Below are 25649 nucleotides of genomic sequence, written 5' to 3'. Positions count from 1 at the left end.
AGTACCTCATTTAACCCTCAGAATAACCTTGTCTAAGTTTTCATTAGACCCAGAATTAAAGATAAAGCTGACTTCCTGAATATTTGCATAACTTTACTTATTCAAAAAAGACTTGTTAAGTAGATAACATATTAGGTATTGAAGTTGGAGACAATTCTTTAAATATGTATGTATAACAAATACTCACAAATGTTCATTATGTGCCAGATGCTCTTCTTAATTCTCTACAAATACTAATTTACTTAATCCTCCTAACAGCAGTGTGAGGTAGGGACTATTATCTCCTTTTTGTAGACGAGGAAACTGAGGCATAGGATTGTCAAATAACTTGCCCAAAGTCAGACAGGATAAATGACATAAGTTGGATTTAAGTCTGGGCAGTGGAGCTCCAGAATCTGTACTATTTGACTCTGTGCTGTGCTGAATAAGACACAGTGTCTGTGTTTGAAGATTTCAGAGTTTAGAAGGGCAAACATGTAAACAAACATGTGACAGTGCAGCCCTTAAGCTCAACAGGGAGGCTTGCAAGAGGCACAGGCAGCACAAAGGAGGAAGGGGTTAACTTGACTTATTTAAAGTCTCTCAGCTCCTAGGTGGCAGAGTGGGGATTGGATACGAACCCTTGAGTTTGGACTCCAGAGTCAATGTGTTCTCCATTTCACTGGGCAGATCTGTATTTGATAAAAAGAGTTTGGAATTACAGTGAGAAAACAATAACGAACTTAGAGGAATATGGCATGTGAAAAAGGATGAAAGCTGAGCTCATTTCAACAGAAAATGAAGGACTGGGCTTTATTTTATAGATATAAATAAAGACATAGATATAGGTATGAAGATCTCTTTCTTCATTTACATAACATGTAATTAATAAATGAATATACATATGTATATGTCAACAGAACTCATGTGAATATCAGCTCAACTGTAAAGCTCCTGGATTATCTTAAGGCTTATGGTCAATCAGAATAAAACAGGGCCAATGTGAGGAAGCAGAAGGAAAGTCAAAAGACATGGAGACATTGATGTCAACCATTCTGGGTGTGTAACAGATATTCAGAGGTTACTCACTGATGGAATAATTGGTTAATTGACTAATTGATTAAAAAAAGGAAAGGGGATTTAAAAAAATACCGAAGACAGTTCATTCCAATTCACATTTGGTGAAAATTTTGATGAGAAGAATTAGTGAATTTGAAACATTTAGAACTAGGATTTGATGTCAACATGTCAGAACTTTATATCCAACATCCCTATGGGATGACCACTTTGATATTTCTTTGACCCCAAGTGTAGTTTCTACTTACTGACATTGCTAAGGTTTTTAATCCAAACAATGGCAAACAGAGTTCCACAGGGAGAAAGAAATTTGGCTAGTTTGAACTCTGGTCATTCTTATAATTTATTTTAGGTTTGTAAAATTCCTTGTTTTAATTTACTAAAATAAAAGAAGATGTACATTTTATCTGCTGCCACTAATGGTTCTGTTGTCACCCTAGGAACTACACACTATTTTATAAATGAGAAAGAACTCATAGAGTTCACCAAGTTGTTGATAGCACAGCTAGTAATTAACAGATTCAGAATTTGAACCCAGGTCTTCTGAATCAAAGTCCAGTACTGAGTGTTAGCAAAACCGAAGAGAACATGTTCAGACATTCAGATCAATAGGGTGTTGGAAGACTTCTCATGTAGATAAAAAGGAATAAATAGACACAGTTTCAAGACAAAAACACTGAAGCTCCTCTCAGGATTCCTCAGAAAAAGCTAATGCTAAAAATCTTAAGCAAACGTCAAGGGAAATGGCATCAGCCTTTAAGTTAAAAAGAAAGATAAAAGCAAAACTGCTTAAGTCAATATGATTGTCTTATTCACATGTAAAAATCAGATCACCCATCCAAATAAACACGTATCAGTCTTTCAACTGTTATTTATAACACTATACTAGACCCTATTAAGACATAATTAAGGAATACAGATGCTTGCAAATTAAGATATTAATTAATATTACTGGAAAATTGCTCACATATAATTAAGCATCAATCTTCACTTAGGTGGATTTTTAAATAATTAAGAAAACTTTAAATGTGTTCAAATTTAGAGTCTACCTTAAAAAATTATCTTCAAATATATAGGAAGGGTCAGGATTTCTATAAATATTCAACTCCTGTAAGACTTGCAATTAGCTCTTTTTTGATGTAGTTTACATCATTTAAAGCAAAATACTTCATGAACCTTTTCTGTTCTTAGCCTAATACAACAATCCTGATGGTCCAAACACAAAGCAGAGGCCCAGGTCCACAAAAATACTCTCTCTAGGGATGCACTGTAGGAAGGATTGCCTCATGCTACCTAGGTGGTTTTTACTGTTTGCAGTAACATTTATTATCACAATTTCTAACAAAGCACATTTTCTTCACATGTATAAAATCTTGCACTCCATGTTGAATTGCTGAGCTGGACTTTTTAAATGTACTCATATGAATTAAGCATAACAAAGAAAAGACATAGTATCCAAAGCCCTCTGTGAACCCTGCAGTGACCTTTCCAGTGGTGTTTTCTATTCTTCCAGAAACACCCAGATGCCAGGAACTGTTTCTTGCCTCCTTGCCTTTGCTGTGTTATCTACTCTGCCTGCAATCTGCTCCCCATCCCATTTGTCCTGCCATCTCCTATTTGTTCTTTTGGCTTTAGCCTAGCTGTTACTTCCTCCAGAAAGTCTTCTTCGCCCCTTTCAAGCTGAGTTGGGTGCCACACTTCTCCTACCCTTCAGATGCCATGGGCATTTTGTGCATCCTGCTATGTCATCACGACATAGATAAGCAATGGATTCCCTTGAAACACCAGGTCTCGAGAGAAGAGACTGTGTGTTTTGTTTTGTTTTTCTTAATTGTTTCTTTGCCTCAGTCCCTAGCATAAAATCTGGCACATGTAGATGTTCAGTAATATTTGTTGAATGATTGAGATAATTCTTTATTCTGCCATAATATAAATTATCTCACTAAATGGTAAAAAAAATATTATATGTCCATTTTTCTCAACAGTATTTTGAAATCTATTGGAATATCTCTTGCAGATGGGGAAAAAGTCCATTTCTTTTTCATTCTTCCAGAACAGACTGGAGATGTATAATTTTATCTAGATTCTAAATAGCTCATAAATGCCTATTCAGAATCAAAGATTTTTTAAGGGAATTGATTGTTTGCTGGTTAAGTACCCAAAAATAGAGATCAGTTAGTGGCTAATGCCAGGATTTGATTAACAATTGTTGAAAAACCTAAAAACCTAAGAGAGGAACTGTTTGTTTTGTTGCTTTAAATTATGTTTATTCTTTTTTGATAATAAAAGTAATCCATAATTTAAAGGTTAGTTGGCAAATATAGATGAAATATAATAAACATTACCTACATTTCCATATTCTAGACATAACCACAATTAACATTTTGATATACATGATTTCCCTTTGCATATATTTTTATGTGTTGTGTACATAGTTTTAAAAACAACATAGGGACCGTGTTATTATTATATTTTCTATCTCACCAGTTATAACTTATTTTAATGATAATTTTCCTATGTCATTATTCTTTGAACACAACATTTGTAATTATTGCCTAATATTCAAGTAAGGCAGCTCTCTCTATAGCAGCTAATGGGTCCTTGCATATAGCATGAACATTTACTTTACTGTTTCACAATTGGTTCTGAGCATAAGAAGGAACTACTGCATTTTAATATATGGCAGGACCCATCAACTGAATAATTATTAGAATGTCTCTTGCTGCAAACTCATACATAAATAAATTCTAAAGAAAGATTTTGAATGCACAAATTGAATCAGTGCCTTTGAACACATGGACACAGGAAGGGGAACATCACACTCTGGGGTCTGTTGGAGGGTAGGGGGCTAGGGGAGGGATAGCAGAGGCTGGGGAGATTGGGGAGGTATAACATCAGGAGAAATACCTAATGTAGGTGATGGGGGATGGAGGCAGCAAACCACCATGGCATGTGTGTATCTATGCAACAATCCTGTATGACCGGTGCATGTACCCCAGAACTTAAAGTATAATAAAAATAAATATTTAAAAAATAAAGATTTTCACTTATTCAGTGTTTATATACTAGCTATTATAGCGAGGTACAGTCTAATATTAATCAAGGTAAACAAAAAAAGGAGATTATTTATAATTACTGCAAATCGACAATCTAAACATACTTGAATCCCTCCCCAAACCTAAATATACCATCTGCCCAAAGTCTGCCCTCTGCTGCTGTCCCACTGAATGAAGTCAAAATATTTAATTTTCTGAATGGAAATTGCATTCTATTCTGAATTTACTTTTTCCTGTATTTAAAGAAAGACTGGTGCTACCAATTATGTAAGAGCCTTCCAGGAAATATAATTCCTAACTAAGCAGCCCATAAAGTACAAAAAACTCAGTTAATATTCCCATGCTGGGCAGTGCAAACTCTTGTGGTGAAGAATGGGTGCACGAGGCAACAAGTGGGCCTGTGAAGGGCTCTGACAACACCATGGCCCTATCCTGGAGTTGCTTGGACTCCAGCAGTAGATCTAGCTCTGCATGCAGAAGCGTGTCCTCTTGTCTATCGAGAGACCTGACTCGGAAATCCTCCACGTTCATTGAAAAGTGAATTAGGAAATGTCAACGACACTATTATTTATCTCTCTCTGCTCGGATTCCTTTGAAAGATACTTTCTAGAGGACATGCATTTCTTATTTCAATATTCTGGATAGGATAGTAAAAAGGCCATTCTGAACATATCTTTGGTTAGTAGGGATACTGATTCTTTAAAGCATACGTTAGCATTATCACCATTTAGGGGGGCCCCTTTGCTTTTAAAGTTGAGCCACACAGCATATTGGGTCACAGCGTAAACTACCGAAAGTCCAAATTTAAGCAAGATGATAACAGGTTTACAAAGTCTAATCACTAATGAAACTACAAAATCAAAATGCATCAAAATTGTTCTGGTAGGGGTGGGCAGGAATATGAAAGAGAGCCATGGAAATTCATGTGCTGTGATCCAAGAAGAATGTAATATTTTAAACTATCAATTTCTATGAACTAGAAAGAGAGTTAACTCAGCCCAGCATTGCCATAATATAGCATGGGGAGAAATGCCAGATATAGGTGATGGAGAGGAAGGCAGCAAATCACACTGCCACGTGTGTACCTATGCAACAATCTTGCATGTTCTTCACATGTACCCCAAAACCTAAAATGCAATAAAATAAATTTAAAAAAAAGAAAAAAAAAGTAAAAATATATGTATTGTGAATGAAGAACTTATGTTAACAAGGTGTGTCAGTTTTCAGGAAGTATTGTTATAATTATACATCTCTTAGCAGTGCTGTTTTCTCAAGCAGGCATTTTAAAGGCTAGAAATTATTCTTTAAAGCAAACTTCTAAAAGCTCCAATTTAACATTTAGAATTTCACTACATTATTTATGTTGTAATCACCCATAAGTCTTATAGATCTGGTTACATTATGTATCTGCTTAGGCAGAAGCCTGGAATGAACTTGTGATACTTTTCAAGTAATTATAAATAATCTCCTTTTTTGTTTACTGTATCATTTCAATGTGGGATCAATAAATGAAATGAACCAGAGGGATCTTTTTCAAAGGTGAAAGACAGAGACAAATTATAGACATCATGGGTGTCTAACCCGATTTTTTTTTAAATTTAATTTTCTTGTTTTGTCAGCTGAGGCTAAAAGCAATTTTCTATGTGGGTCTATGGCAAAGTCAATAAATTTGTCAACCTGAACCAAATTTGTTTGCTAATTTTGCAACATAGTAGTTGACTAATCAAACATTTCCAAAATGCTCCATTATATAACTGTAAAGGTGGTTTAGGTTCGGTTGAAGAGAGGGGCATGCGATCAACTGAGCAATTTCCTCAAAGCTCGTGGGTCATTGCATTTCACTTGGGGTTTCTTAGAATGGAAAATCAGAGCCTCTCCCAGGGGCCCAGGCTGAAAAGCCCTTTGGGGTTTCTTATTTGGGAGAGTCTCAAATACAAATTTTTTGAAGATGTCATCAAATGAGGCTAATCATATAGTCATTTGTATTGCCTATGAGTTATGATGTTATTTTGTTAAATAGAAATATTTAAAATGCACTACAGTTTAGTAATCCCATTTTGGATTAAAACAATTTAAAGATATATATGTATATGTGATGTCTTAAAAAATAGAAGTGGCTTAAGCTTCTGTGGAAATCTGGAAGGCTTTACCAAGGTGAATTAGAAAATTATTAATCTTTACTTCTCTGTTTGCAATTAATTTGATAAGTGGCTTTTGGGAGATAACATTCAATTATCTCTTATTTCTAATTTTTTTAATTTGTAAGTTGAGGTTAATAATTACAGAACCATGTAAAGAGATACCTGTAGTATACCTAAGCTTTTGTTACTCTACAAGTGATGCAAAGAATAGGGCAGCTCAGGTATAGAAGTGCTTGACTCCCCTTCATCATGGCATAGAATTCTGCTATTTGAATAATTTAGGAAGATTTCTCTAACATTTTTCTATGGATTTTCTCTATTTTTTTATGCAAATATCCATTTTAAAAGTGAAATAAAATGAAGAATTTGAAGCAATGACATCAAAAAAGATCACAAATTCTCTTTAACATTGTAAGTCTGAAAACCAAAAGGCAGAGGGTAAATCTGTATTAAAAAGAAGTAATCAAAATATAGTTTCTTTCTGCAGTCCTGCTGATATCTTCCACTTTTTAGGAATGACCTGGAAGGTCAGATAGACATTTACCTATGACGTGATAAAAAAAATCAATTAGATTTTGACTTTATGAATCTATGATAAAAGGTAACTTCTTGGAGAATAAGGCATCATAAATACAATGTCATATAGAAAAGTTAGCAAGAAACAGAAGCAAGAAAAAAAAGGAGATAACCTAAAGGGAAATTGAAGTGAGAGCAAAGAAGAGCAATGACTACAGAAACAAAGGCATTACAAAAGTATTAAAAAATAGGTAATTTGGTTCTTAGTCATTACTACTGCTACATGTCTTCTTCCAATTTGGCTACAACCAAATTCTATTTCCAAATACTATTTTGTACTATGACTAAAATTAGAAATTTGGGTACAGTCATGGTGAGAACAACAGGCTATCTCTCCCAGTGTCATTGCAAAATACCATGATGATCTGACTAAAGGATTATTTTTTTTAATTATTGACTAATTTTAACCTGATCCCGCTGGAACTTTCTCTTTAAGGACATCATTGGAGGTAGAAATTTCAAACAGTATGATCAATGATTTTTAGTAAGAAAATTTCTTATTCAGTGCACAGATATAAACTGAAAAACTGTATTTTGAGCCAAGAGTTTTGTACTTTCAACAGATAACATTACATTGGGATGTACATTCTAAGACCTTCCCTACTCTTTGAAGATGATAGTCATAGATTGATGAAAGGGGTGTTGAAATGGATGAATTATCACCATACATTCTCTTTCCCTATGTAAGGAAAATGAAGATTTTATTGCTAGGTCTTGTTTTTCATAAAATGATCACTTAAAATTTATAGCATTGTGAGCTATTAAAGTAAGAAAAAGAAACAGTAATACAAGAAAAATAGTCAAATTACCATTGGCTCCAATTTAAACCTGTCTGTCTACATTTCTTTCTGCCATCTTTCTCAGGTAGGCAGATATCACCAAACCCAAACTATCAGTCAACCTCCTTACTGGCCTCCCCATATCTACCTCCACCTCTACCTCCTCCCTACCATCTCTCCTGCATTTTAACTGTGCTGATTTTCTCACTTTCTTCAGAAGCTTTCAAAAGATCTTCATCACTAAAACTCAGAGTTCCCTCAACTTAACACCTTTTGCAGTCTGTGCTATTCCATTCTGTTCTCCTATTTTGCTCCAGAAGATCTCTACTGCAGCCAGAATGATTCTCACTGTTGCCAAAATATACTTTTGGCATTTTAATTTTTAGCATTTAATTTTAATCCAATATGCTAATTTACTGTAACTAGTATACTTGAAGATCAGAATTACAAGGGTATTTTTCATATAGGATGTCTTTTCCTTTTCCTCTCCACATACTAGAATCTCACGTGGACTTTTAAGAGCTGGATCAAGGTCGGTGGGCTCCCTGAAATCTTGAATGTCCTCAGCCCCTGGGGACTCTTTATTTCCTGAAGTCCTGGAGCACGCTGTACAGTTCTGCTGACATTAATTAGGTTACAGTCTGGGAGCTAGGTCTCCCTTTATGTGGATTTATCTTACCCACAGCCCCTACATCTGCAGACACACAGACCAAAACTCATATATCTATTCATGGTGGCATTCATTTGAATTTCTTATGTGAAGGCCAAGTTGAAGTGTTTGTTATCTCATTCCCAGACTTGCTTCATTATTTACTACTTACATATTTTTCATTTTATCCATTTTTAAGGTCTACTCATATTCTGATGATTAGGTTTTTCTATAATGATACATGAACCAAGCCTGAGCCTCACTGAATCTGTTACATGCGCCATGAATTAAAATTCAAAACAGCACAAGTCTATTGCCAAATGTGCATGTGATTACATTGTCAAATGATTTTAATAAGTATTCAGAACATTAAATTATAACACTTAAGTCTGTGTTTTGCTTATGAAAGAAAAGTTATTGTGAGTTTTGTCAAGAGCAGATCATATATTTCTTCATTAATTTTGACCACATCTGAAAATGTCAAATGATCTAGGGAAAAAAATAATCAAACAATGAACCAGATATTTCATTATTTTAATTTATTAACTTTTGCCAAATTAGTTCTTATGTGTGTATATTTGACATTTGATTTTTAAGTCAGTGTTAGAAAAGTCCTGGGATAAGAATTTTGCTATGTAGAGTAGGTTCAAATAAACAAAATTAAACTCTTCAATAGAAGTCTCTTACGTGTACTTTTAATTTTTATCCAATGCTAATTTAATGTAATTGTTTACTATACTTAAAGACCAGAATTACAACAAAGCCAAAGCTTAGAATTTTAAGGAGAGTAAAACTTTAAGTATCTATACATTAATCTCCACCCTATTTTATATGATATTATAATTTAATATCAAATTAACATATTGGAGTACATTCATTCTTGTTTAACTGACCCACTATTAAATGAAATTTTACCAGAATAGAAGTATTTGATTTTCTAACCATTATTGCAATTTTTTACATGGTTAATCTTATATTTATCTGGTAACTTTGCAAACAGAAAGAAATCATAAATTGGAAAGATCACTGTTAATGATGGAAATAGTAATTTTAAAAGGAACTTTTTTTAGATTTTCCTGCAATTAAAATTAGTACATTTTTAATATCATTGTTCCCCTAGACCATTATACTTCTCATCTGGTAAAAGACAAAACTATGAGTAACTCTAAAAAGTAGACAATGAGCTAAGAAACAAGTAAAAGTAAGTTTACCATACTAAAGTTAATAGACCCAACAGGCACATTTGGAAAGGAAAAAAGAAATAGTTAACCAGACATTTTGTTTAATGTTTAATGTCTTGCATCAACTTAAAATTTCTTACTAGAGGAGCAATGTTTAGTTTTCTTTTATAGAAATAGGTATTGACACATCTGTTGTAATCTACCATTGCTTCTGATTGGTTATTCGATTGCTCATTCATGTCATAAATATTTAAAAGGCAAAGAACCCTCAATTCTGGATTGGTTTGTGATTTTTCTCACCTCACTTTTATAATAATGACTAGTTGATGCATTTTAATAGCAGAATAAATAAATGATTTGCCAACATATTTTAACTCTGCCTCTGACATGTGGAGAGCCAAGTAGATTTTTTTAATGGAGAAAATATCTACTTAAAAATTCTTTTAAAATGCCAAACAGCCTTTTGCTTACTCAGCACAATGCCTTTGGTGTAGGAGCAGAGGCTGATATTGGTCTGTGATTTCCAACTTCACGGCATCTTGAGTAACAATTTGGAAGTGTTTGTCATTCTGTAAAATTTTCTCTGAAAAGGTCAATTCCACAGAAAATAACTCTTTCGCTATGTAATCAGTATTTTTTGGACATTTTGATTATAATGTTTCATTTAACAATCTGACCCCATAACTATTGTTATTGTATTGTTTTACTTTGACTTCAATTCATAAGCCTTTTGAAAAACTAATATTTCTGGATTCATCAGTTAACCAACCTAGTAGAATCTTAATAGAGAATGACACCAACCAAGGTAAAACTTTCAGCGATTATTTTATTGTATAAAAGCCAAAATTCTAAAAGCAAATAGAAATTGGTGTAACTGATGTTTAATCCAAATGTACAACAGTAAACTGACTTAGCTTCCCTTTTTTTTCAAGAGCTGACGCAAGTTGGACAGAAGGAGGTGTTGGGGTGAGGTGGTGGTGTTGATTGGCTTGTCTCGTTCACTCCCACTTGTTCTTAAATCAATGTCTAGATCTCTAAAGGTTCATATAAGTCAAAGCTGTTACAGGGGTCTGCCATTCCAAGCAAGTCAGAAAAGCCTGCAAAGGACTGGATAAATAATTAAGGTACAGCTGTTTTTACATGAGTATTTGTAGTGTTAAAATAATGCTTACTTTCTTATTTTTATTGTGTTGATTGTTTATTCATTACAAATTAAAATGTTTGAAAATACTACTTGGATAACTTTTTTCTCATTTTAGAAATTATCAATTCAATATAATGTCAAACATTGAAATTATTTACCCAGGCCCTGATTGCAGTTTTCTTTTGCAGATAATTTTAGGTTTAAGTATAAAATTGAGACAGTGGGTAATAAGAAAGGGAATGTTGCAAAAACAGCAGGTAAAATGTGTTTAGTTATTTACATCTCTTGGTTGATCATGGACTGTAATGAATAATGGACATAATTTGTCTTAGGAAAAAATATAAAAGTTTAGAAGTACATTCTCAATTGTACACTATTAAAGATTTTTTTAAATCTTGAAAACAAACAGAAAACCCACAAAATTTTTGACTAATCAAAGAAGGAACATCACTTTAGTGCAGCAGATGTGAATGGCTAAGAGTTTGGGCTGCACCATTATCAAATGAAAAAGAAAAAATGTTGTATCTTACCTTTTCTTCTTAATTTGACCATTTTAGTTAAGGGGTATTTTTAGAACAAAGTTACTAAAAGAAACTAGGGAAGTGAATAGAATATAAGCATAGCTTTATATTTTGAAAGAATAGAGTCAATTATCTAAAAGTAGAGCTGTTCTCAAATTTATTAATCAGATAGGGGAGAATTCCCAATATATTTAAGTATCCCTGTACCTTGAGTATCTTACAGAGTATATGTGGATGGTTTTAGTTAAATGCCCAGGGTGTAGTAAAACTACGAGTGTTATGTAATTCGGTGGAAGAATATTTGAATTGAATATATATCACATTCATGAACACTGGGCTAAAAAATGTTTTAGTTTTGACAAACTGAAGAAATTTGGGTGTGTTTTTAATCAAAGATTGCCATTTATTCTATAGTTCAAGATCTTCCAGTTTTGATTTATATTTAGATAGTGTTCTGGGATTTTCTTGAAAGTATTTACATTTATACTCCTAAGAAGTATGTAAGCAACATTAAGATCTGAAAAATGTACCTTTAATGACTCAACTTTTGAGTTTTCTTTAAACATGTTATACTGTGTACTTTAATGTTATTGAAGCTATTTTTTAATTATGTGAGTTACTTTAAATAAAGTGAAAATAATTATTTTAAGAAGAAAAAAGTACTTCTGGGAGTGATCTAATATCTATTAAATGAATGGAACCTACTGCATCTAGAATTCATGACAGATTAAATCACGCATTAAAATGTGAATCATAAAGAGTTCACTATGTTAATATCATGTAGGCTACATATCCCTGTACATTCTGGAAACTACTGTTTGGGAAAATAGGCTTTAAAATTTATGTGGCAATTTATGTTTAAGATGACTATGTTTTTTTCTAGGAGCAGAGCTAGAAAGTCTATAAACAAAATTGCATATTCAAATTTTATGACTAGCCCTTAATACCTCTTCAAATGGCTGCTTTAATGCTTGTATTAGCAAGAATGTAATATTTTTAGCAATGGGAAAAGACCTCAGTATTTGGTTATTTATTTTAACTTTTCTAGTTCTTCCTAGATATTACCTGTAAGCTGCATCTGAGTAGAGGGGAAAAAAAAGGAAATGCTAAAATATTAGCACTAGCAATAGGAAATAGTCAATTAAGTACAGTTCTGCTGTTATTGTGAGTTTCTTGTTTAAAAGGTACCTCAGACTGAATGCTTTTATGAAAGCTAATTTCTGTAAGAACTCATGCTATAGAACAATAAGCGTATGCACTGATGAAATGTGACTGGAATGGCCTTGTTGGGGAAATTAAGGTAATTTAGTATAAAGGTAATATTAGATTGATTTTAGTGTGAAAGTTATATTCATTTATCAATGTCAAAGTTATATTCATTTATCTGTGGTACAGGGTGGATGTAGATTTAAGTAAGTTCCTTGGAGACAAGATGATTTGGCTTTTAGAAGTTGCATGACCCTTGTTCAACCAAAGTGTAATACAGCTAAAGCTATCTGCTACCTAAACCTGAATTTCAAAGTGGATTTGTCAGTTCCGAGTAGGCATGAAAGATGAGACAGATAGCAATGCTGGGAAATCTGTTCTGGCAATATTAACTCCCTTTTCACTTTCACTTATCAGGTAAAATAAATGTTTACAGTAACTAGGGAAGGTCAGAACTTTTGCTTCTCAACTCAAGGACTGTTTTGCTTTCTAGGTTCAATGTCTTTCTTTGAAGTTGAACCATATAGGTAAAATATAAGAAATTTACTGTTTTGACACCCTTACACCCTGAGCTTCTTAGGTACCCATCCAAAGAAGAGGACATTACAATGTTTAATAATTAGAATTTGGATATAAAGAATTAACTACTCAGAACACTTAGATATCTTTTAATAAATATGATGAAAATGAAATTATGCTAATATCATGGTATTCTAAATACTTGGTTTCAAGTTTTGACTTCGTATTTTCATGAAGAGTGAATGGAATTAAGAATGCAGTTAACCGCTGCGCTAGAAAATCCAGTCTTTTTCTGCAAGACTTCTTTGTATCACAGAGAAACTTAACTTTAATGGGAAGAAAAGCTAGACTATAGAAAATTCTATTGACCTAAATTTGATTTTTATGAAGCATTTTGAACATTCTTTGTGCAACAAAGCTATTCTTTCTCCTGGCAATCAGAAGAGAACATTTTCATTTCATTTTGAAGCATTATGCTATAAAACTGTAATCAAAATCATACCTTTATCTATTAATGTAACACAGATCATATGAAATTGCATTTATCTTAGTGGACTATATCACTAGGCACTGTGCTAGATGCTGGGAATATGTATAATCCACAAACCCAGCACTGTTCCTATTCTCATGAAGCTTCCTGCCTGAGACAGTTTAGTTGCCTATTAAATAGGCAACTAAAAGAGTAAGTTAAATGTGTGATAAATACAACAAGAGAGAGGAGAGCATATAGTGTAATGTGAGGTCAGAGAAGGCCGGTCTGACCAACTGGTCTTTAAAGATTTTCAGGTTGTTTTAGTTAACATTGGGAGACACCTGGGCTGAGAATGTGGGGAGGAGCAGTCCAAACAGAGAGAAGAGCACGTTAAGAGGTCCTGCAGTGACAGCAGGGAAATGAAAGAAGCCCAGTGTATTCAGTGAGTGTGGCGTGGTGGGATTCAGTATGAGAATAAAGAGGTTTATCTGGGTCAAAGTATATAGAGCTTCCAGTGTATTAGGAAATTTGACTTTAGTCTAAAAGTTATGACAAAATCACAGTAGGGTCTTCAGTAGGACAGTCATTTGGAATAACATAGTGGTGATGGAGATAGAAGTGGAGGAATTTTAAATAAATGTTGAAAGAAGGACTGATAGGACTTGGTGATACGTTGGACATGAGTAGGGGGTGAAGAATAGAGAATGGGGCAGTCAAGGTCGCCCAGTGAGTGGTTGGATGAATGAAGGTACCACATTCTGAGATGGCGAACAGCAGAATAATCTATGCCTATGATAATTTTTCATTTCAATTACAGTGTTTGCCAGCTATATTCTTTTCTATCCTCCCCATGCAATAATTCTTTGATTAATTCACTATATATTTATTCCAAGTAAAGGGTAAAAATGTTAATTATGTCATGCTATAAGAGTTTGCTCAAAATCTGTTTGTTTTAGTAGGCTGAGTTCCTCAGGTGCAAGGAATCTGTTTTATTTATCTTCCATGTCTTCCATAGTTTCTGATTAAATTTTAGCAATTATGATATAGTCTAAAGGCTTCAAGGTATATACTTTGTGCTGTAGACAGATGATTCAGAATATTTAGTTTCTCATAATGTGCTAATTCTTTTTGAATTGTGCATTTAACCATTGTTCCCTTAAAATAGATCAATAATATATTCGTCAGAGTTAAGATATAAGCTATGAAAGCGTATCCCAACTTTTGTGAGAGCTCCCTTGGCCAAGGCAAAAATTGAATAAATCTTCTTTTTTTTTTGATGGCGTCTTCCTTTGTTGCCCAGGCTGGAATGCAGTGACACAATCTCGGCTCTCTGCAACCTCTGCCCCCCTGGTTCAAGCCATTCTCCTGCCTCAGCCTCCCAAGTAGCTGGGACTATAGGCATGAGCCACTATGGCCATCTAATTTTTGTATTTTCAGTAGAGACAAAGTTTTGCCATGTTGGCCAGGCTTGTCTCAAACTCCTGACCTCAAGAGATTGACCTTCCTCGGCCTCCCAAAGTGCTGGGATTACAGGTGTAAGCCACCATGCCCATCCCAATAAATACTTTATATATGCTAAAAACAGCATAAAACTAGGTCTTAATTTGTTCATTTATGAAGGGGCACCTACCTTGCTCATAATGTTTATGAGAGTTTTGAGAACTTGCAAAGCCCTCTTTTGTAAGTGTCTATGCATATGAAATACTATGTACATTTGCATGTAGGTAAAGATATCAATTAGATTCTGATTACTGGAAGAGGGAAAAAGGATTTAAAATTTATTGAGGGCAAACTATATGCCAAACTTTGACACCCACTATCCCATTTAAACTCTTACAACACTGCTTTGTGACAAATAATATTACCTTCATTTCACAGAAGATGGAAAAGTCAGAAGATAGTTAATGTGGCCAGAATTTATACCCAGTTTTGCTTACTGCAAAGCCATAGTTCTTGTTCCCTGATTAGGCTTTATTTCTCTGTAGTAGAGACAGCAATACAAAGGTGGAATAGCGTGGAGGCCACTCAACTTGGTGCCTCCATTACCTCATCTGTACAATGGGGAATAAGAAAAAAAAATTGTACTCACCTCAGAGGGCCGCTCTGAAGAGCTGATAGATGTAAGGCCTTAAAACAGTAGCTGGCATGTGGTAAGTGCCATATGAGTGTTTGATGTATCTTTTATAAAACATTCCAGGATTAGCATGGCTTAATGCAAATGAAGTCAATTAGATTTCTATTAATATACAAAGTAAAACAGACTTTAACTGAAGTTTCTGGACTGCAGGCATGTATGCGTACAGCAGCAAAGATCTCAGCCCCACTTTTGCGTCCTCAGAGAAGCCTTCCCTGATCCCCTGGACTAAGTTGGATACTATGAAAGACACTGCTATGGCCCCCTAGAGGGACTGGATAAATGAAGGATGGAGTGGAGGAGAGAGGGGAGCATGCCAGTCACTGGGACTCACATGTGCAAATGACCTGAGGTATAGAGAACATGGTGAATTTCTGGAATGGAAAGACTAGTGTAGCTAGAACGCTAAGGTGAGGAGAGTGTGGAAGGAGATGAGACCAGAGAGGTGAGCGGCCAAGGCAGAATCTTATCGGGCATGTTGAGAATTTTGGACTTTATCCTCAGAATAAAGGGAAAACATTAAAGGGTTTGAAGCAAATAAATGAAATGATCTGTGTTGTTGCTGTTATGTTTCAAAGATCACTCTATTGTATAAATAATGAATGGTGGGGGCGGTTAAGGAAGGCAAGAGAGAATTCAAGATCAATTAGGAGACTTTTACAATAGACATGATGGTAGCTTGGACAAGAGTGAAGGTGAAAAGAAAAAGACTAACTTGAGAAATACTTCAGTTCACTGTAAAAGTCAACCAGACTTAGTAAAGAACTAGATGTGGAGGGTAAGAAAGAAAAATTTGTAATAGAAGTGTCTTATGCTTTCGACTTGAATAACTGGACAAATGGTGACAACATTCTTTGGAAAGGAAACATTGGAAGAAGAGGGGCCTATCACAAGTTAGATTTTAGACACATTGAATTTAAACTGCCTTTGAGATATGTAGATGACATATAGGCCCCTGGACACATGGTACTCTAGTTCCCAGGAGAAGCCTAGACTATGTAACTTGAGGAGTCTTTGGTGCATGCATTCATCATAGTTCTCCGGAGAAACAGAACCAACTGGAGATAAATAGATAGGCAGATATAGGTGTGTGTAGATATAAGATGACATTTATTATGGGAATTGGCTTTCATGATTATGGAGCAAAGAGGTCTGAAAATACAGCATCTGCAAGCTGGAGAACCAGGAAAGCTGGTGGTGTAATTTAATCTGAAGCCAAAGGCTAAGAAACAGGATGCTGCTGGTATAAGTGCCAGAACTGCAAGGTCTAGGAACCAGGAGCTCCAGGGTTCAAAGGCAGCAGAAGGCAGGAGAAGATGGATGTCCTAGCTCAAGTAGAGAGAGTAAATTTGCCCATCCTCTGACTTTTTGTTCTATTTGGAACCTGGAGTGATTGGAGGATGCCCACCTTCAGTGGTGAGAGTGGATCTTTTTTACTCAGTCTGTTGATTCAAATGGTAATCTTTTCCAGAAGCGCCCTCACAGACACACCCCAAAATAAGGTTTTACTTGCTATCTTCCCATCCTTTAACCCAGCCACAATGACACATAAAATTACCTATCATGGCCAGGTGCTGTAGCTCACACCTGTAATCCCAGCACTTTGGGAGGCCAAGGCAGGTGGATCACAAGATCAGGAGATCGAGACCATTCCGGCCAACATGGTGAACCCCGTCTCTACTAAAAATAAAAAAATTAGCAAGGCATGGTGGTGGGCACCTATAGCCTTGGCTACTCGGGAGGCTAAGGCAGGAGAATTGCTTGAACCTGGGAGGCAGAGGTTGCAGTGAGCTGAGATCCTGCCACTGCACTCCAGCCTGGCGATAGACACTCTATCTCAAAAAAAAAAAAAGATTAACCATCAAGTTATATGAAGTCTTGGAAGTGGATTGGAAGAAGGGGGCTTAGGATCTAGCTTTAGGGAAATCAAACAATGAAACCTCACACAAAATCATATTTTTAAAAGGACAAACCACAAAACTGTGAAAAGCAATAGTGGTGTCATCAACAAACAGAAATTTTTGAAAATTCCTAGGAGGCAGAAAGATGATAGGGTTGAAAAATCTGAGAAAGAGAAAAGGAACCAAGGTAAGTGTGCTTTTTCCATGGGGAGCCCTGCAGCAGCTTCAACTTAAGTCAGCATAGACAAAGAAGAGGCATAGATCATGGGCAACCAGTGATCAGGTATCCACCAAGGAACCTCAGTTTAGACATGGTGGTCTGTTTGGGATACCATTTTTGACTACAGGATAAATCTGTGATCCAATCTGTAAGAAAAGTTTGAGGAAGGAGGCTAGGATAAGTATTAGGGCTTCTACTGCAGACAAAGTGGTATAACAAGCAGGAATGAAAGCTCTACCAAAAAGAAGATACATTGAAATGCTTCACCCCCAGAGTAACCACTCCTGGAGTGGCAGCCATGTGTGGAAGTTGGATGCTGGTCCCACAGACAAGCCGCAGAACCTACAAGGGAGAAGCCCATCAGTGAAACGGGCCCACACAATTTCAGAGAAGCTCCGAGTACCACCTGTCCAAGCTAATCAATGCTCTCCATCATTCACAAATATGAACAGAAAACCTAGGATCACTTGAAACTAAGGAAAACGAGCAGCATGGAAGAGAAGGACCAAACAGAATAACTTCAGAAGAAACGTATAATTTAGGGAACAAAAGGAACTTCTGAAAACCTCACATCAATATCCTTAGAAAGATCTGAGAAAATATTGTTCCCATAAAACAAAAAAAAAGTGATATGAAAAAACAGAAAGAGGATAAGAGCAAATTATTAGAAATTAAGAGCAGGATTGAGAAAAATAGCTGACAATTTGAAAAATAAAACATATCGCTGAAGATGAAATTTGTTATTTTGGATGTGACATTGAGGAAATATTCCTAAACATTGAGCAATAAGATGAACAGATCAAACGTAAACAGAAAAGCTAAGCAATATGGATCAAGAGGTCTAATACCTGATTAACGAAAGTTTTAGGAGTAAACAAAGGGGAAGAAATAGCTTTTTAAAATAGTAGAACATTTTTCTACTATTTTTAGAAGAAAGTGTGTCTTCTATTGAAGAAAGACACAAGCCTTTTGATTAAATGGGCCCTCTGCATGCTGAATACGATGGATTTTAAAAGCGACTCACATCTAGACACATCATGATGAAATTTCAGATAAGGATAAGAATTCTAAAATCCTCAGAAAAACATCAATAAGTTATTTGCACAAAGAAATAAGAACCAGATTCATCAATAGAAACTAGAAGAGAGGTTTCTTCAATATTCTGAAGGAAAACGCTTCTGAATCTAGAATTCAAATAATCAACAAAGTTTGAAGGCAAAATAAAGACATTTTCCAACATGCAACAACTCAGAAATTCTGTTTACAGACATAGGCTCATTGTGTGAAAAAGTTATTCAAGGCATTATTTTAGCCTAATACAAAATAAACTGAAGAAAGATATAATGGCATTCAAGAAACTAGCAGCTGGGCAAGACCCAGAGGTTGGAAGAGGAAGCCATTCAGAATGAAAAGAGCATAGAAAATTTGCTTTCAAAGTTTTGGTAAAATAGAATTATATTTCATTTATTATGTAGTCAAATATACCACTTTGTCTTTAGGGAATACTATTTATACAATGATAATACTGGAATTGCTGCTTATTAGTTTTCCTTGTTTAGAAACAAGCAAATTATGGCACATTTGTTTCACAGAACAATATGAAAATACTATGATTCTCAAATTGTGCAAGTATTTTATTAACTAAAATAATTAGGAGTATAGAGGAAGGATGGATAGAAAAAGTATGCTAACTTCCTTATTTTTTATGGGTAACCAGTCTAAAATCAGTAAACCAAGTCAAAAAATTGTTAGTGAATTATTTAGATCTAGAATGGCTAACTTTAAATGATGAGCTAAAAACAGAAACTGTCAATAGTGGTTGCTGCTGGGAAGTGAAACTGGTACTGTGTGAAGAGTGAGGAAAACCTTTGTACTCATTTAGTGAGTTTCTTTTCTCTTAACCATATGCATGTCTTACCTCTGTTCTCTCTTAGCTTTTAACTTGTTTCTCTTGATCTTTTATGTTATACGCTTAGGCTGCCTTATAGCAATAAGAGATTCATTTTTATTCCTCCTGCTTGAAACACTGTGTGCTATTTTTTTTTTTTAATTCTGAGAACTGCTTTCTTTGTATCTGCCATTATCTCTTTATGTTTTGTCTCACCCTAGCCTCACATCTCTCTATATTGGAATGACAATTAGTGTGTATTTGAACTTGTAATTCTTATTTTTCCCCATTCCTCTTAACTTCTTCTTTGTATTTTCCTTTCTTTTAATCTCTTCGTGCTATAATTGGAGTGATTTCCACAGATCTGTCTTTCAATTTTATAACTCTTCCTTCAGCTGAGTTTTTTGTTTTTAATTTCAATGATTCTATTTTTTTCTTTTTTTAAGAATTCCTTTTTTGGCTCTTTTTGCAACTAGCTTGTTATATTCTTTTATAATTTTTTTTATTCTGTGAAAGTTATATTATTTTGAATGTTTTCTTTTACCTTTTATTATAGTAATGTAAAAGTCCCTTTTAAATTGCTTTGCTATTTGTAGTTCCTTAGATGTGAATTTTATCATTTCTTGTGCCCACTGGCACTCTTACTAGTGAGTTTCCATGTGTGTTTTATGTTTTGTAATTTGAGGATGTGAACATTTCTCAAGTGTGAATTGCATTCCAAAGCAGTACTGCCACGGCAATGGGTTATAGAGGTATTCCCATGTAGTAGTTTCTGTTTGTCAGAGAAAATGCAGATTTTGTGACTTCTGGAGCAATTTTTATGTTAGTTTCTGTACTCAGGATTTCATTATCAAATGAGTATTTCACATTTCAGGACCACACTTTTCAAGAGTGATAGTGTTTCTCCTAATATAATGGTTCAACAATAATTGAATGAATCTAATGGTAAGAATTTCTGAAGAAATTATATCAACAACATATAGTAGATTCAGGGCATTTTTCAAAAACACAATGCCAGTCCACCCCTTTTCATTTTATAGTTGAGGAAAATGAGGTCCCCAAATGTTAAATGACTTATGCTGAGATCCAGTGAATTAAAAGCAGAGCAGAGCCTAAAATCTAGATTTTTTTTGTTATTAAAATACATTTTAATTTGACATAGGTGTTGACTGATGCTGACCCAGAGGTAAATCTGAACTTTCTTTTGTTACTATTCTTAACTTTGGCTTCAGGATCCAAATGCCTAGAAAGAGACTTCCTAAACTTGATCCTCACCTATGCTGCATATTATCAAGCATTTTGGTGCTGTTAATTCTTTCATGTTCAATTAAATTAAAGCAGCAATTTTGTTTCTAGTTATTGCTAGTAAAGACACTGGTATATTCTGCCTTGGCAGACCTTCCTTTGTCAACAATTTACTTTTGTCTTCCTTTCTTTTAAAACATGCATTCTACTCACAAATACCAAAATTTTCTTGAAGACTACTGCCATATCTTAAGATTTCTTTTTTTTTTTCATAGTGATTAGCAAAACCTGCCATTTTCATTATACATAGGCACTCCATAACTGTCTGCTGGTTTAGCAATTATTAGTAATTTCCTTTCTTCTCTTCCATTTTTTTCTTTCTTGTATTGGGTAAAGGAACCTTTTGGGATTTGTTGATGTAAAGTTTTCAAGAGTTTCCTCCCTTCCTTCCTTTTACACTGAACATACAAAATGTAGATGATTCATGTTCACTTATTTAAATAAAATTATAATGATGTATGTTGTGTTCTGTTTGCAGAACAGAGTGTTCTGAACATCAACACAAAGTGGAAGAGCCTTAAGCTGAAGGTACAGTATATTATTTACACTGAAGGGGCTTGTGTGTGGACAAGAAAGTGCTGACAGCTCAAATGGATCCCATGGAACTGAGAAATGTCAACATCGAACCAGATGATGAGAGCAGCAGCGGAGAGAGTGTTCCAGATAGCTACATCGGGATAGGAAATTCAGAAAAGACAGCAATGAGCAGGTATGGGGTTAAAGTTACTAGGTTCCATGGAAAACTAAGACATAATGTGGATATGGAAAACAAGGATCTTGATGGGAAGAATTGGATATATTACAGGTAAATTTGAGATAACAATGATATTGATGCTAGCACATTAATTCCCTGGTCCTGAAATACAGTGATAATATCAGTCCATTTTGTAACTGTTTTAGAATTGAGGCTACAATGTCCTTGTCCCCATAAATAATGTGTAATAATTTTAATTATATTAGCCTGTTGCTCCTTTTACCTTTCTCAAATTCCTCCTTCAATATTGCTACATCTCCTCGTTTCTGTAGGGATTCTTTTCTCTCTAAAAGTATCCTCTGAGCAAGCTCACTCACAACTCTTATGGCTTCACTCAGTGAATATATGCCATATCCCCAGCCTGTTAAATTTCTCTGCTGAATTTCAGATTATTATATCCGACTGTCTACTACTCATCTCTACTGGACCACTACTGTGTCTGGATTGCCTCGTTTATAAAGTTAAACCTGTGATGTCTAATATTGAACTCCTGTCTTTCCCTTCAGAACCTGTTTCTCCTCTAGTAATCCCCTTCCTAGTGAAAATCACCGCTATCATCCAGCAGGTCACTCAAAAGCCCCTAGGTGTAAACTTTGACCCACATAGCCAATGGCCAGTTAATATCCAGTTGGTTAGACTTTATTATTGCTTCAAATCCTCTACTTTTTTTATATCCATTCTACTGCGGTCTTATCTTAGGCCTGCATTAAATGTGAGACGGAGACAGCTCTGATTTGTCTTGCTGTCTTACATTTTGCTCTCCTCTGTCTAGTCCTCTACACTCCTGCAAGAGTAATCTTACAACTGAAAATGGAATCAATTTCTAACCTCAGATGAAGCCCTTCTGCACCTTTCCATTAGCCATAAGAGAAAGTGGATTACACATTGCTGGGCTTGTAAGGTCATTTGTGATCTGTTCTTGACCTGCCTCTCCTGTACTGTCTTTTGCCCCCTCCCTATTTGTTACTTGTTGCCTTCACTCATTCTGCTCCAACTGCCTAGAATCAGTCACCTGCTCCCACTTTTCCCATGTTCACACCTTTCATCCTTCAAGAATTAGCTCAACTTCAGGTCTCCTATGCAGTGTCTTCCAAATTCCTCTACTCTCCCAGGTAGAAGTGACCACCCCTTCTTCATGCACCCTTTGTCTGTGCAGATGTTAATTACACCACTACTACAGGTTAATGGTCTCTGTGGTTCTACCACCTGCCACATTGCCTGGTGCATAGTAAGTGCACAGTAGTTATTTGATAAGTCAATTGATTTTCCACAAAATGTTATATCAAACTATACATGATTTAAGATGCTCAGAAGGGAATTTTTGACCAAATCTAGGCTTGAAATAGAGAATATTATGCTCGAACAAAAACTTCTCATTTTATTCACAACACCCAGGAAAGGCCATCAAGAAGAAGCACTGTTCTTCTTTCAAGTAGCTCAGTGCAATGAATGTTAGGGTTATTGGACTAGAGAGGCCACTGAGATGTAAATTATGGCATTTTCTAAATCAGGTGACCCTTCAGGAAACACTAGGATGGTAGAAAACAGGACTTTGGAGTCTGCAGAGTAGTTGCCTGACTTTAGAAAAGCTGCTTGTCATCTTCGAGCTTCAGTGGAAAATGTAAAATGGCAAACCAACAGCTGCTTTTCAAGGATGAGATGAGTGCCCAGTATATAGATGACATTCAATAATTTTTGTTACTTCTCCTTCACTGCATTACCCTTAGAAAATTGATCCAAACCTGAAGATGCTTGTTTCTGAGAGGAATGCACACAAATATGAGCTCTGCAGAGGTTGACCAAACTAAAGGGGACACCCACCCAAGAACTGTCATAGTGTCATTCCACTTGGTCCTCAAAAGCCAGAATGGAAAGAGCATCAATGCTTTTGTTAAGCTTCATGCAATGTGTTCTGAACCACTCACAGTGACTTACCCTTTATCTCCTGGCTTAAACATAGGTCATCATTTTGCAATTTTTAAAATCAGTTTAAAAGAGATGGGTTTTATCTATGTGTGGATTGCATGGAACCCTTAAATGTAAATTTTTGAGAAATTCAACATAATGTATTTATTTGTGATCATTATACTTGTGTTTTTAATACATGCTGGGTTTGGTATCAAAACATTTAGCATACTGGGGACATTTCTCATATATTTTATACAATCTTGGCATGTTTAATGACTACAACTCATCTCATGCCAAAATAAGAACATGCAAATGCCTCAAAGAAAGAAAATCTGTTTACTTTCAAATTCTAAATTTTAAAAACTACTCATGGAATACAGATTTTAAGTTTATTGATTAAAATGAAGAATAGAGTGTTGGACATTCCAGCATTTAAATTCTAGGTGGCACTTTTGTGTTTGTAGTTCTCAGGTCCATTTTAGGCTTCATTTTATCCTGTCATCTCAGTCTCCAGCTGTAAACATTATGTACCAGTCTTCACATAGCAGGTACATTAACTACAGACCATTAAGGGGTATATGGAAATGGAAGGAGGCAACAACTGTGGGCATTATGCTTTCCACGAGAAATGTGGCACAAGGCCAGGAAATGTTCTTAACTTGTGTACACAGAGCTATTTATGCCTTGAGTTCTAGAAAAGCACATAAAACTTTGTGGTTTTGTCTGCTGTTTCTATCTACATCTTGTACCATTTTCTATTCTCAAAAATTAACCCTGCCATCCTCTTTCCTTTCCAGATTATTTTCAGGATTCACTTCTGTTATAAAAAGCAGTTTGTACAGATCTCCTAGAATAATTCTTTTCTATCTTATTTCTAAGGATTACTTTATTTATTTATTATTGAGGAAGAATTTCACTCTCGTGGCTCATGCTGAGGTGCAATGGTGTGATCTCGGCTCACTGCAACCTCTGCCTCCCGGGTTCAAGTGATTCCCCTGCCTCAGCCTCATGAATAGCTGGGATTACAGGTGCCTGCCAACACGTCCAGCTAATTTTTTGTGTTTCTAGTAGAGACAGGTTTCATGATGTTGGCTGGTCTCAAACTCCTGACCTCAGGTGACCACCTGCCTTGGCCTCCCAAAGCGCTGGGATTACAGGCATGAGCCACTGTGCCTGTCCCCTAAGATTATATTAATAGAACGCTCTTCAATTATTTTATCTTATTTTTATGTAGGAAATGCCCTAAAATTTTCAAACCATCAATTTGAAAGCACCTTTAAGAAATATACATAGTTGATCATTTTATATAAAAACAACTAAAAAGTCTGTGACATTTTGCAGTATAAAAATGCAATGGCAGCAGCAGGCCTTATTAATTGAGCCTCTTGGAAAGGTGGCTGGTCCTAGGTCTGTAGCCTTAAAGCCCCTGGCGTATAACTGCATGAGCTGACCAGCACAGCTCTATGATCAAATTGTACAGGTTCCAGCCTGTGCCCAAGAAAACCACAATCACAGTGCTCTGTGGATAGTGACATCTTAAAATTTTCTTCCAACTGTTCTGCCGGTTCATTGAATTGCTTTAATATTTTTCTTAGTTTCATTCATTACCTATTAATAATCCATGTACATTTTGACAGTAATTACACACACACATACAAAAACAACCAACACAACACAGAGCTACCATTGAATTACTTTCCAACAGGAGTTATATGTATAAACGATTGTGCCAAAAAAAAGAGAGGAAAATACCAGCCACAGGGACCTGCCTGGGACTGCTTGATGCCAGGGGGAGAATAGGGTCTGGTGGATATGGGCCTGCTGCTTCACCTTTCTGAGTCACAGTTGCCTCATCATAGGGATATTTTGAGTATCACATGAGATTAGAAACACAGCGCCTAGGCACTTAATCAGTATTTGTTGAATTAATACAATCATCTGATTATGGTATGGTAGTAGATCAGAAAACTTTATCATCACCCTGTACTCTTTCTTTGGAAGGACTCTAAATGGGAACACAATTAGTTCTAGTTAGCCTCTTTCTTGCATAGCTAATATGAGAAAGAAGAAATGTCCCATAAACAATTTTTAACTAAAAATAATATTTCCTTCCTTCATAACATCCTTCTTCTATCCCAAAGTATGTTTGTAAATGGAGCTCAGTTGTTGCTCTGGAATGATCACTAATGTGAAGGAAGAAAAGAAAAAAAAATGGGGTATCTTATTTCCTCTCCTCTGA

At 35.4% G+C, this 25649-nt stretch overlaps 1 protein-coding gene across 3 annotated transcripts in view; it reads left to right on the top strand.

Annotated features, from left to right (window-relative positions):
* The window catches only part of SLC38A4 (solute carrier family 38 member 4), a 79971-nt gene that overhangs the window by 28434 nt on the left and 25888 nt on the right, over positions 1-25649 (top strand). For 2 of the 3 annotated variants that reach the window (XM_032248397.1, XM_032248396.1), the window contains exon 2: positions 21227-21457. In XM_032248397.1, the coding sequence (XP_032104288.1) occupies positions 21339-21457 (119 nt within the window). In that variant the 5' untranslated portion in view covers positions 21227-21338. Of the gene's footprint in view, positions 1-10414; positions 10563-21226; positions 21458-25649 lie in introns of those variants that run through there. The other variant, XM_032248395.1, reaches the window with a different exon arrangement.

This window comes from Sapajus apella, unplaced genomic scaffold (assembly GCF_009761245.1).
Source record: "Sapajus apella isolate SASKATOON/1434 unplaced genomic scaffold, GSC_monkey_1.0 scaffold66, whole genome shotgun sequence".
In the NCBI taxonomy this organism is placed as follows: Eukaryota; Metazoa; Chordata; class Mammalia; order Primates; family Cebidae; genus Sapajus; species Sapajus apella.
Note: the sequence above shows the minus strand (reverse complement) of the source record. Positions and strands in the feature narration are given on the sequence as shown.